This window comes from Platalea leucorodia (assembly GCF_965183815.1).
Source record: "Platalea leucorodia genome assembly, chromosome: 4".
NCBI lineage: Eukaryota > Metazoa > Chordata > Aves > Pelecaniformes > Threskiornithidae > Platalea > Platalea leucorodia.
Window position 1 is genome coordinate 64,283,968 of NC_138826.1, and position 13,304 is coordinate 64,297,271.

At 44.6% G+C, this 13,304-nt stretch overlaps 1 protein-coding gene across 4 annotated transcripts in view; it reads left to right on the forward strand.

Annotated features, from left to right (window-relative positions):
• Positions 1 to 13,304, forward strand: part of DENND2A (DENN domain containing 2A) — a 67,436-nt gene that overhangs the window by 46,062 nt on the left and 8,070 nt on the right. For all 4 annotated transcript variants that reach the window (XM_082309676.1, XM_082309675.1, XM_082309674.1 and 1 more), the window contains 6 exons: positions 1,918 to 2,105; positions 2,824 to 2,933; positions 3,145 to 3,214; positions 3,844 to 3,921; positions 4,460 to 4,600; positions 6,748 to 6,896. In XM_082309676.1, coding sequence (XP_082165802.1) covers positions 1,918 to 2,105; positions 2,824 to 2,933; positions 3,145 to 3,214; positions 3,844 to 3,921; positions 4,460 to 4,600; positions 6,748 to 6,896 — 736 coding nt within the window. The remainder of the gene's footprint in view (positions 1 to 1,917; positions 2,106 to 2,823; positions 2,934 to 3,144; positions 3,215 to 3,843; positions 3,922 to 4,459; positions 4,601 to 6,747; positions 6,897 to 13,304) is intronic.

The window sequence follows — 13,304 nt, forward strand, 5'->3', positions numbered from 1 at the left end:
TTGTGAAATACAGCCCATGTTCAGATGTAGCTGAGAGAGAGTGTAGATGTAGCCAGGAAGGCTCAAACTCTTGCCTGTTACTGGTTGCCATAGTGAATCGTATGCATCACCTGGATTTCTCTGCAACATCTGTATAACAGCAGCTAGGAACTGCCTATAGAGGGGATGATAGAGATCATGTGAAGTCACCTGAAATCCAGCGGCGCTGGACTCTGAACGATATCCAGATCCATACCTGGATCTGAGTGACTGTGCAAGTCTACATAACTGTGAACAGGAGCTCTGGCACTTGCTGTTTGCTTTAGCTGCGCCTGTATTTTGCTTTATGTCTCGTTGAACTGTTGACTTTCCTATTTAGAGATGATTTAGCAAGTCCCTTTTATCTGGGACTTTCAATTTTGTATGTTTTACTTAACAGACCAAACACACCAGCCAGTTACCTCTGCTTAGCGATTTGCTATACATCATCTGAGACACAGTAAATTATCAGACAGCAATCATCAGGCTGCATGTCAGAGGCATAAGTGCTGACCCTTGGGAGGGAAAAATCGTCAAAGACAAAATCTGCCATGATGACAGCAGTACAGTCCTGGTATCTGTAGTAGGTTGCACAGAATATAAACAATGCGAGTTTTTCAGAAGCGCTCAGCATTGCTGTGACGCTGCTACTTTTGAAGTCCCTGGTAAAACAGAAACCACTTCTGAAAACTTTTGAAGAATTACAGCCTTAGAGCAAATAGCATAATAGGTGATGAGAGAAAGGAGTCTAAGCTATCTTTCCAGGGCTTTAACTGTCCAGGGATTGTTACACTCTCTGATTTAAGAGGCACCTCAAGATTGCTTTAAATTATACTGTCTGGAATAGTCCACAAGTGGCACAACTTTATCAGACAAAAGGCCAAGGGTCTGTCCTAAAGTGTATACCATCTCTCAGAAAGCCTTGTCTCCCAAGCAGGCATCTTGTGTATTTGGAGTTCTCGCAGTATCCCTGTGGTGGTTGTTTCTGTCAAAATGTTGCATTGCCACCCGCATTCGCAAAAAGCACAGTTGTGAGAATGTGCTGTAGTCTCTGCTTGTAGTTCGTTGTTTCTTTCTTTTGTAGTAGGGGTAAGGGAGACATCATGCAGATTTAATTTGGGATGCGACTGTAAAACAAAGCAGGGGGGTGGTCTTGGGGAATCTCATCTGGTCTCTTCTCAGCAGGCAGCTTTTCATTACTTTCCATGCTGGAATGTTTATTGTCCCACAGCTCATGTGTGTTGCAGTTACAGCTTGCTTGGCAGTTTTTCTTGTTTTCCCATTGTCTTGGGTGAACTTGTAGAAGCATCATCCTGAGAGATTAGTTTTAGGCACAGGAAGGACTGGCATGAGCCAGCCTTTTTCATTTGCACCTCTTTTCACGTTTTTTTGTTGTTGGCCTACAGCACAGCCTGCGTTACTGAAGCTGGGAGTTCCCAGCATTATTCAGCCAGTGGAGCCCTAGCCTGACCCAAGTGCTGGTCTTGTAAAGCCGTGGAGATTGCTACCCACAGCCTCCTCTTAACAAAGGTGATGAATCACCTAACTGTGCTGGCTTTGCAAAATGCATAAATGAATGCTAGGATGAATGCCCAGACATTATCTATTACACTATGTCCCATATGGATCTCAGTTTGGGTTGTCTTCAGCTGTAAAAGATATCCATTAAATCCTTCTGCTGCCAAAGCTCTTCAGGGTGATGGCACTCACAAGATTGCATCCCTTCTCTGTTGATATTCATAGTGCAGCTTCCAAATGGTTCCCACCTCTTACTCAGCCACTGACAAAATAAATGCAGTGAGGTGGTTTCGAGTTTATCTGCAAGTCTCTGCAAAGCACTGTTGGTGCTCTGTGCAAAGAGCTAGACAAAGTCACAATGTCTAATCTTTTTCTTCATAGCTCACAGCCAGCGCCTGGTGCATGTGAAATCTCGCCTGAAGCAAACCCCACGGTACCAAACCTTGGAACGGGACTTGATCGAATATCAAGAGAGACAACTGTTTGAGTACTTTGTCGTGGTGTCGCTGCACAAGAAGCAGGCTGGGGCTGCCTACGTCCCTGAGGTTACCCAGCAGTTCCCATTGAAGGTGCGCTGCCTGTCAGGAGGGTCTGGTTGGCATGCCTCAGATTGCGTGGTGCACTTGCGCAGCTGGAGAAGCCACAGCTTCTCTGTTGACCACACATTATATCAATAACCCCTCTGCTGTGTTGGTGTTCAGTGAGACTGAAGATAGAGGGGCTGCAGTCACCCCCCGAGAATTGTCATGGTATTCCTCACTGTTGAAAGAGCAGCTGATTTAGATCTTTTGCTGCCCTTGGCTATGACTTTTATGGAGCTATTCCCTTTCTCCACCTTTTGTCTTTAAAGAAAACTCATGCTTGGGAGAAGACATGGGTTCTTAAAGGGAAGGCATAGCTTTCACCAATAGTCTAGCTCAAAACAGGGAATGAGGAATGGGAGAAACACAGACACAGTGTGACAGAATGTTTGCAAATGGGATGTAACCAGAACTCCCCTCAGACTTCAGTTCTTTTGCCCCTTGCTGGAAGATGTGTCCCAGATTGGATGGAGGCACAATATTGCAGAGGCAGGTGCTGCAGATGCAGGGCTTGGTGGAATTAGGAGCACAGAGTTACTTTAAGATACCTAAAGATTAGGTGAGCCAGAATCACAGAAATTTTAATATCTTCCAGGCAGAAGCTTAGCTTCTGTCATCACCTCTTCATTTGTCACAGGAAAAATATTTGAAGTCATTCCATCCCCACATGACTAATTGGAAACATTCCTTCTCTCTGTTCTGCTAGCTCGAGCGCTCGTTCAAATTCATGCGTGAGGCAGAAGATCAGTTGAAAGCTATTCCCCAGTTTTGCTTCCCTGATGCAAAGGACTGGGCCCCCATCCATCAGTTTGCCAGGTAAGTACTGTACTTTCTGTCCTGATTCACGAGAAACAGATTTATATATCAAGCTAATTAAATATGAGAGCTGTTATGGTAGAAAATTGGGCAGAGCCCTGAGCGGGCTGTATTGGAAATGCAAAAAGATTGTGGGTTTATTGGGTTTGTGTGTCAGAGACTTTTAATGTGGGTGATGGGTATCTTGTCATTCTGGTTTCTCCTTCTGCAGTGAGACATTCTCATTTGTCCTGACGGGGGAAGATGGAAGCAGGCGATTTGGATACTGTAGGAGGCTGCTGGTAATTACCCCTGTTTTTTTCTTTGCCTAGAGATGCAACCTTCTGTGGAGCTGGTGTTACTGGCACCCGTTCTGGAAAGTGGAAAGGCTGCTGCTCTTCTCTTTCAGTGTGGAAAGAAAGAGCGGCAGCAGAGCAGCTTTGCTCTCCTCTGCTCTGCTCAGTGCCAAAGTCCCTCTCTGGGTACCATCCTCCACTACAGGCATGGCTCTTCCACCTTTTCCTTACACCAGTGCTTAACATTATGACCATAGACTGTTGTTTCACCACTAAGCTGAAGATAGGGTTTGTCTCCTTTAGGTTTAGATAGCTAATAAACAGTTGTCTAAACCTGTGCTAGTCCTGTAGACTGAGTTGTCTCTGTAGAGCAGTATGCCCTGCCTTAGTCATTTGACTCCTCAAGGTAGGGATCATACTGTGGATGTGCCCATTTCTCCCCACTGTTTCTAACATACCAGGGCTTGAGCCAGACTTACGGTATTGTCATCAGCAGCATGCTGTCAAATGCTGCCAGTTCCTGAGCCAGCCAGCAAGCTGCAGAACTAAGAGACAGGTCACTCTGTCTCTGCAGTAGTTACAACTCTGACATTTTCTTGGTGTTTTTGTGTGTGTATTTGCGTTTGTCTTGAAAGCCCAGTGGGAAGGGGAAGCGTCTCCCAGAAGTTTACTGCATTGTGAGTCGCCTTGGATGCTTCAATCTCTTCTCTAAGGTGAGGGGGGAGAGAGAGGGAATTTGTGTTGTAGGCCAAGAGGGACTTCAAAGTGAAGTCAACACAACAGAAGAATGGGGATCAGGGAAGCTGATGGCTGAAGAAAGGGCCTGAAATGATGTTGGCAAGGCAACTGCATGCTAATTGAAGAACCTAGCAAAAACACAGTTAAAAAGAAAACTAGATTGTCAGCTATTGCCTTGTTCCTTCAGCAGAACTACCGGAACACAAGCACTGAGAGATTAAAAGGTGGAGTCCTGACTCCGAGAGTGGTGGGGACTTTGCAAACTGTAAGCTTTCCATTGACTTCACTGGACCTGGGTTCCTCTTGCGGAAGAGACAATTCTTGCATTCAGTTCTTCTTGCAGAAGAGAAATTAAGGGTCTTCAATTGCACCTTTTACCTTCTTCCTAATGATTCAAGGCTCCATGTCAATGCTGGGTTAAGGACAGAATGTAGATGCTGGTGCACTTTATTCCTGGTGTTACCTCCCTTCTCCTGATTCACATGTTTTTGTGTCTTCATGCTTTCATTTCAGATCTTGGATGAGGTTGAGAAGAGACGGGGCATTTCCCCCGCCTTGGTGCAGCCTCTCATGAGGAGTGTCATGGAGGCACCTTTCCCAGCTTTGGGCCGGACAATTACAGTCAAGAACTTCTTGCCAGGCTCAGGAACAGAGGTAAAGACACCACCCTAGAGAGAGGAAGACTTAGGCTAGCAAACAGTGCAGGACTGGCGACTGGAAGTTGTGACTGTGACATAGCACTGGGGATCTTCAAGGGCAGATCGTCTGGCAACTGTATGGGGAAGCTAGGAAGTAAAATGGGGGACCGGAGGGGATGGCGTGGAGACTTCAGTGACCTCAGAATCAAAAGGGAAATCATACGGTAACAATGAATGTACAGACACAGCCATGCTCATCTGGCAAAATGAAAGAGGGCATTGGCCTTGAGGCCAAGTGGCACAGACTGGCGGGCCCCATGCTGCACAGCACATGACCTTGGATCTGCTCAAGGCTCCCCCCACTTAACTTCCTGAAGACAGGATTCATAGCATGTGCTCCAGCATCCTTAATACAGAACCACTGTTCATGTGGGACAGGGCACAGGCTTTTGGTCAAAAAATACCTGAAACCACACAAGGGTATGTCGCAGCCTTTTGGAATGGCATTTTCACAGCATGGAGGTGAGTGGTACGTGTTGCATCTCCCACAGTGTGCTGTGAGGACAATGGAAGGTTCAGACTGTGGGAGGCTGGAGGGAGCCAAATTGAACATAGTCTTGATGGGCATGGTATGCCTTGAACGTGAGAGAGAGGAAAGCAAGCAAGTTGATGTCTGAGGGCTTTCAGCATAGCACTACATGATGACATTTTCCTCAACCAAACTGAAAACAGTCCGAACTAAATGAAATTACCGCAGAGCACATGCATAGCTGGTTAAAAATCTGCGCTTGAGGAGCAGAGTCCCAATGGTGTGCTGTCAGGCTGTGAGAATGTTTTGGCTGTTTTGTTTCTAAGATTCTTAATGTTCATTAATTATCTGGTTGATGGCATAAACCCCACATTTGCACAGTGGGTAGGTGACAGCATTGGGATGGGTTGCAGGCACTTTGGAGAGTAAGGGATTAAAATTCAAAATGACCTTGCTGAATTGAAGGTTTGGTCTGAAGTTCAATATGGACAAGAGCAAAATGCTGGGAAGAAGGAATAAGTAGTCTAATACAACATGGAAGTAACTTGAGTGAGCAGCAGTACTTCAGAAAAGGATCTGATGGTATAGTGGGCCATAAAGTGAGCAGAAGTAACAGTATGGTATTATTTAGACAAACTCCTGCATTGTGAAAGAAAGTGAAGGGATGAATAATAAATACAAGCAATTTTTCTGCTTTCCAGCATTGGTGGAAATTTATTTAGAGTATCATTTTCCAAAAAATGCAAACACTAGGAGAAAGCCCCAGAAGAGTAGTTCCACTTACTAAGTGGTGTAGAAAATACAGGCAAAGCTTGAGAAAATCGTTTGCTTAATATAGAAAACAAAGGACAAAGGAAGACACGTAATAATAACCTTCCAATATACAAGACATTTCCTACAGAGAGGAACGTGACCAGTTGTTCTGAGTGTATACTGAGAGTAAGACAACAAGTAGTTGAACTAATTTGCCACTGACATGTTTCAGCTGCAGGCTTAGTGTTGGTAAGAGTAGTTCAGGACTAGAGTACTTTTCTTGTGGGATTTATGAAATGTATTGTGTTGGAGGCTTTCAAGAACAATTTAGATAAGCATCTGCCTAAAATAAGGAGTATGAACTGCTAGGGTGCTGTGACAGGAATTATTTAAGTAGATACGGACAAAGCAAAATGTCCACAGGCTGCTCTTTTCTGGAACTGACATGAAAAAAATTATAGTCAGTAGGTTAGGCATCCAGATTCTTGCAGTAAAAAAAATAAATAAATCATAACTGTAAAAATAAGAGTGCAAATTTGAAAGGCTCCGTGCCATTCTGCTGCGTGAATGCCAGAAAGCCTGGAAACCACTCCTAGCTGGACACAAACTAGTTTTCTTCCGTATGAAGAGCTCCCTGTCCTCAGTCCAGTGAGGAGAACTTGTGGTTGGTCTCATGCTGTGCCCATTGGAGTGGACTCTGGATTGCCTTCAGCTTCATCTGGAAGAAGGATTTGTGGGAGGTAACACAGGGAAAGACTGTTTGAGGGCTTAACGCTGTGCAATGTTCACCAGCACAGTCGGTAATGCTTGTTAGCTGTCCGTGCTTGCCACAGTACAGGTGGCCAGCGAGAGTTGACCTGTGGTCTTTTTCTCTCCAACAGGTCATCGAGCTGCGGCGGCCTCTTGACTCCAGGCTTGAGCATGTTGATTTCGAGTCCTTGTTCACATCCCTCAGCGTGCGGCACCTGAGCAGAGTCTTCGCCTCCCTACTTCTGGAAAGGAGGGTGATCTTTATTGCAGACAAGCTCAGGTACTCTCTTGCATTTCTTTAAACAAAATGTTGCCAAGGAAGGAAGGCGGAGAAGACTGCAGTGACTGATCTCTCTGCCTTGTTCTTCTTTCTTCTCTGTTCTTTTCCAACTTCTTATCTGATGTGAGCAGGGCTGCACTTCGCAGGAGTGGGGAACTCAGGCCGTGCACCATAATTTCACAGTGCAGCTTGCAAAAAGCGTGCTGTATCTCGTCCCCAAGGAGAAACAAATTCCCTTTCCCCCACATGGTGTTAGAGCAGAGGCCTGGTGCTAAATAAATGAAACCCCTCCTTTTGCTCCATGATGCTGCAGTGTTCCCGGCTGAGCTGTGCTGGAGTTTCCAAGGATCAAGCCTTGGACAGAGATCGCCATCCCTTCTGGGTTGTTCCCTGATGTCACAAAATCTTCTTAAGTCTTCAGCTTGTATTTTAATATTGGTTCCTAAAGACTCTTTTCTTGTGAGAGATGAAAGTAAAGGATGCAGTAAGGGGGAGTGAGACAGAGGACTTCTATTTTGAATCAGCTCAGTATATGGGTTTGGGGTTTGGGTGGTTTTCTTAATTTTTTTTTTGTTTGCTCTCCTAAATTATGAAAATGGGCCCAGGTTTCTTTAAGATCTTGTGCAGCTGGTGGCTGGCAGCTCTCCAGCCTTTGAAGCACTTGAGGATTCAGAGAGGAGAGTTCGCCAAGGCTGGGGAAAGAAAAGCTGCCTGGATGAGTAATGACACTTCGGAGCACGCTCAGGTTTCAGGAGTGTACAATGCCCCTAAGCTGTCTGTTTTCACAACTTCCAGGCAGCAGGCTGCAGCTCTGGGACTGAGCGCTGGGGCAAAGGATGGGGAGGCCCCTTCTACAGGAAAGCTAAGGGAAAAATTCATCCTGCAAGGATCCGGGGCTCTTTGCAGGCAGAGCTCAGGCAGTCTCATCACAGGAATAGGAAGGCTGGAGAGAGGGAAGCTGTAGCATCCAGGCAGCACTGGCTGCTTGCAGTTTTTGGCAGCTGCCTTGGGTCAGAGAGGGAAGATTTGCCGCTTTATAATATCTGATACATTATGTGCGTAGATATTTAGTGGTCTGGGTAGTTAAGCCACACGTTTCATGCAGAGCATCCAGACTTGCATTGAAAATGAGAGAATTCATCCAAATGCTGTGTTTCTACATAGCATATATGATTTATGTGATAATTTATGATGACAGGCTTTGTTTTCAAAGGTTTTTCTCATCCCCTGTAGGACAAATTTTACTTTCTGAGAAAATCTGTTAAAGACACAGATGACATTGTAATCTCTACGTGAGGGCTGGGTGGTAAGAGTAAATGGTAGGGAACTTTTTTTTTTTTTTTTTTAAGGCATCACTTTAGAATGAATCTTTATTTACCAGATCTTTTCCTATCACGTCTTTATGTGACAGCACGCCACCATGTATTCTGAGTATGATGTGTGTTACAGAATATCTCTAATTCAAAGCACTTTGATGTGGTTTGGTGTTTTTTTTCCCCCCCCCTGTATCTTTTGTCAGCATATCCTGGGTCCTTAAGAATGAGTCCAGCTGCCCAGGCCTGTAAAAGAGAATGGGGGAGAGCTATAGAATCATAGTTTCTAGGATCTCTAAATATACCATAAACAGCTTTCTTCTGTGAAAAAAAGAATTGTCACGTTTTAAAGATCCAGGGTCTGCTAGGCCACAGGGCTCAAATTCAAATATTTACTGTAGACTTGCCAGCTCTCTACAAGACTTGTAATATTTGATGTTTCTGAGAAGACCTTGCTCTAAGCAATTTCAGGAGAATCTTTTTCTTTTCCTGTAACAAAATATGAAGTTTCTCTGGCTCATTTTTGTGGAGAGAAAACTTGAAAATTACCCCAAAGGACTGTAAAGGCTTGAAAAACAGAAAACAAAGAAAATAACCCTCAAAATTAAGTAAACTATTGTATTTTAATCCAGTCCAGTAACTTGAGCGCACTGGATTGCTGAGCCTTTCATAAGGTCAATAGTCTCTTCTACTTGTTGGTGGAAATTCCATGTTTTGAAAGCTGACAGTATTGTAGATACAGGATCTTCTGTCCAAATGATGCTTTTCGTGGGACAGGAACACATTGAACTGAGTGAATATTAAGTAGTATTTACTTTATCGGTGAAAATGCCAATTTCAGAAGAAAGAAAAGAAACACTTTTTGGCAGTAGCTTAAGAGAAGAAGAAATATGATAAAAGCAGCTGTTGGAAACTGCTCAGAGGTTAGGAATGCTAGAAATAATCCAGTTGAGATGGATTAACGGGGAGAGTGCAGGTGACATGGTGAAAGATACATAATAAATTACATTTATCATTCCCCTTTGCAGTTCTTCACGTGGGCACTATCAATAGCTATCTGTACATGTGTGTAAAGGTGTGTCTGGGTGTGCCTGACAAAGAAAATTATGTATGCAATTTATTTACATCTTTTAATTGCTATAAAATCAGTCTGTGGGAAAAGAAAGCTGAAAAGTCTCTTGCCAAATGCTGTGTGAACTGTGAAATGTTTTCAAGCTGAGCCAAAAAATGCAACTAACAAGTGTACAGCAAGTGAAATACTTTGTCTTTTCCATCTTTAGAATGAACATTGAGTGTTTTTTAAAGACCTGTCAATCCGAAGCTTGGCAGCGGAAAAGGAAAGAATTTCGTTTATTAGTTTTTGGGTGGGTTTTTTTTCCCCTCCCCCTCTGTCGCTATGGAAACTGGAGTATACAGTGCCTCGCAACCCAGGAAGATGACTTTGTTAAAACTATGTTGGTCTGTGTAGTCTTCCCTAGCTTTTGTTCGCTTCTGCACTGTAAACTTTAGTCCTGGGGCAGTGGAGGCCATGGCACAGCTTGGGCACTGCAGCATGAGAGCTGCTTTTGTTTCCAAGTGATGCTGCCTGCCACACAGTTCGAGGCACTGCAGACCAACATTTTAGAAGGCACCTTCCAAATAAAAGTGGCCTGATTTCACAAGGTACCTCGGGCTGGGCAGTTTTTGCTGGCCTGAGGGGGAGATGTGTTAGATTCAGAGGGCTTTTTAAATCACGAAAATAGGCTTAAAAGCAAGGCATCCTTTTTCCAGATCTCCTCAAAAGCCTGTCGTGGATCTGACCAACTCGAGCGATTGCCTCTCTCCCTGCCAGAAACCACAGCTGTGTCAACAACACAAAGTGGTCATTGTTATCAAAGGCAGATCTGAAAGAATTAGAGTAGACACTTTAAATGTGGTCATCCCCAGTAAAAGGTAATTAATCATCAAAAAGAAGTCTTTTCCATGTGCTACAAAAACAAATCTGGGACTGTGAATCCCAGCCTCCCAGATTTTTCCTTTTTCTATTATGGTTAGGGAGAAGAAGAAACCCAAGGATGAAGTTTGGCTGTCAGATAGTAGCATTATTTCTTCAGAGCCTCTTAACGCTCGCCTCTTCACCTGCACTAACCTGCCACGTCGGTGGGCGGCAGTGACGATCCCCACAGCTGGTGGAACTTGGCATCGTCCTGGCAGGATCTGCAGCAACGCTGGGCGAAGTCACGGGGCAAAGTTTGGAAGCTCCTGTGCCTGTTACATGTTGTAAACCAGATCTGCGATCCATCATAAGTAAATCCAGATGCGACACAGTGTCAGAAATCCAAAGGTGCTTGTAAAATGAATCCTATTGTAGCAGAGCTTATAAAAAAGAAAAGGAAAAAAAAAACATGTAATCAAACCATTTTAAATTGCCAAATGCCAGCGTATTTTCAGCAGCTTGGTTAGTTCAGGGAATAATGGGCTTCCTGGCATTAAACTCCAAAAGACTGATTGATTCAATAGTGTTTTTCAGAAATCATCGAGTATCCTAAACCCAACGAGGGATTCAGCTTGGGAGGCTTTTTAGCATAGGTGCTTGTCTTTGGAGCAGAAAGCTGGAAACCCTGTAGTCAGTCTAAAGTTTGGGAGGAAAGCAACCAAACTGAGCAGCCAGTATCCTTCCTTAGAAGCTGTTGCAAGTTGTCAGGGTGTCTTTTTAGAGCAAGTCAAGCTAGTCTTGGCGCAAGTTTTCCCAGGAGAGGAAGAAGAGTTTCTATATAGTTGCAGCTGTTGTGTTCAGATTCTATACTGGCCGCCTCTGTTCAAGGTGGCTCCCAAGAAGCAGCAGCTTCGTAGGGTGCTGTGTGGTAGGTTTTTGCATGGGATGCCGCGTGGTAGGAAGGCCTGTTGTTCAAGCAAGCAAATGTCACAAATTGCTGCAATGTCATTGTTCTGACTAAGGGAGTACTCAGCCAGAGAGAGCTGTGTGTTAGTCTATGTCCAAATCAGCCGCTTAGGGAGAGGTCTGACATGGTTCTTTGTGTACATCGATACTTTTTAGCCTCTGTACTAGTGATATCTCAGTCTCTCCTGTGAGCTTCTGTGCAAGTGACATTAGACGCGCAGCTCAGCCGTGGTCCCTACAGGAGGCTGAATGAACCCATGAAAATGTGCTCAGGATCTTAAAAGTGTACTTTAAAGACCTGCAGTGTTTTAAGAATTAGCTGCTGAAACCAAAAGCCTTAAAGCGGTGTCTCTGTCCCGTTTGAACAACTAGCATTCAACTGCTGTGGCCTGAGGGTAGTGCATGGCACTCCCTAGAATGTACTGCAGTCACACTGGGTAGATCTCTTCATTCCTGGTGCCACCTCCAAGCAAAACACAGCACCCTGTGTCAGTAGTACTCCAATGGCAGCAGTCATCGTCATGGCTATGGTGCATACGTCCTGGGATATCAGGATTTCGGTAGGGACATTGGTTGTAGCTACCCAAAGTCATTGGCTGCCAGTTTGGTATAAGCATGAAATAAATCATGCTTTGCAAGTGCATTAAAATGTTCAGGTTGTGTTAAGGGACATGCATATCTCACAGAAAGAGGCATCCAGCGTGAGCAGTGCCTAGAACTTAGTGGCCATATTCACCTTCTGCACAGAGGGGTACCTGCTGTATTACAACTGATGTAGTTCAGGTAGTCTCCTCCATTGCTGCTGGCTGAAGAGCATGCAGTCACACAGATGGCATAAAAGGAATTTATCATACTGGATTCTTTTGCAAGGCTCAGTAGCCGTAGTGTGAATCAGCAGTCCCTTAGTGTTTGTTGCAGTGCAGTATGCAAGAGAAGGAGGGAGCTTAGGCTTGAGTCATTCCAAAGGGCTGAGGTTCTGCTGGGCTCCTGGCAAGCTGCAGCTCCCTGAGACTATCTGCAGAGCAAGGCTGACTGAATCACATGCAGAAGAGACACCTCAATGTTACCTCCTCTGTGTCCTTCTCTGAACTGCTCTGCCTTCAAAGGACACTCACAGACCTCAACCCTCTCAGTATTGTTCCCTGAAAATGACTTCCACAGTGAGAAATGTTTCAGAGCAGAGATCACTAGGATTTACCCTGAAGGTGATGAGGCATTCACAGATGGAAAGGTGGAAGGGGAAGCTTGCTTTTTTACTTCCCACTGCGTGGTGCATACAATTTCAGACTTCTACAGCTCCGTCTGTGACTTCCGCTAACTGGACCTCAGCCATCTTTCCTCCCACTTAATCTCTCACGTACCATGTGTACTCGCTGGGACTTGAGAGCAGGGTTGAGGGAAGAACAGCCACCATAAATATAGTAGGAGACAGCATGCCGTAATATCTCACCATGCCATAAATAACCACGTACTTCAGCTGCTCACTGTTCCTCTGTGGAGCTACCTGGAATCACAGAGATCCTTTCCCTTGGTTTTCAAGTGCTGCCTGTAAAGGCAGTTCCCACCTTTAGGCAGGAAAGTTGGATGTGCCTTCAAGATCGAGGATTTGAGACAAAGGTGAAACTTCTAACACTTCCACCTTCAACCTCTCTTCAAAGAGGAGGAATTCCCGTGGTGGTGGTTTAAGAGCAATGCCACAGTGCTGCACACCAGTGATGGAAGGAGGAGTTCTTTCAGTTTTCACCATGCTGCTGTTGTTATTACTGGGGCTATTATCAGTCAGAAATTGAGGGGTGGAAAATATGCTGTGCAGTAATGGAGGGGAAGAGAAGCCCCTGCTTTTGCATCTGCTAACATGGCCTGAAATGTATGGGTATGGGTGTACAAGTAACACCACCTCGAAGGAGACAGTTTTCAAAGGATCTCATTAACTTGGAGTGCACTTCTAAGATGGCACATTCACTTTTGTTGCGGTTCCTTTCAGGATTAGCTTGTATGAAAGACAGAAGAAAAATAATCTGCTCTGATATTGTTCCCACATTTTTTCTGGGTTTTTGTTGTTTGTTTTTGGGTTTTTTTGGTAAATGTTCCTGTTTCTTACTAGCTCTGTCTTTTCTCATTATTTTCATTTTGTTTCTCTCAGATTCATTATCTACCTTGCATGTGTGGTAGACACAGCAAGACATGGGCTTGCTGATGAGGGCAGGCTCAGCT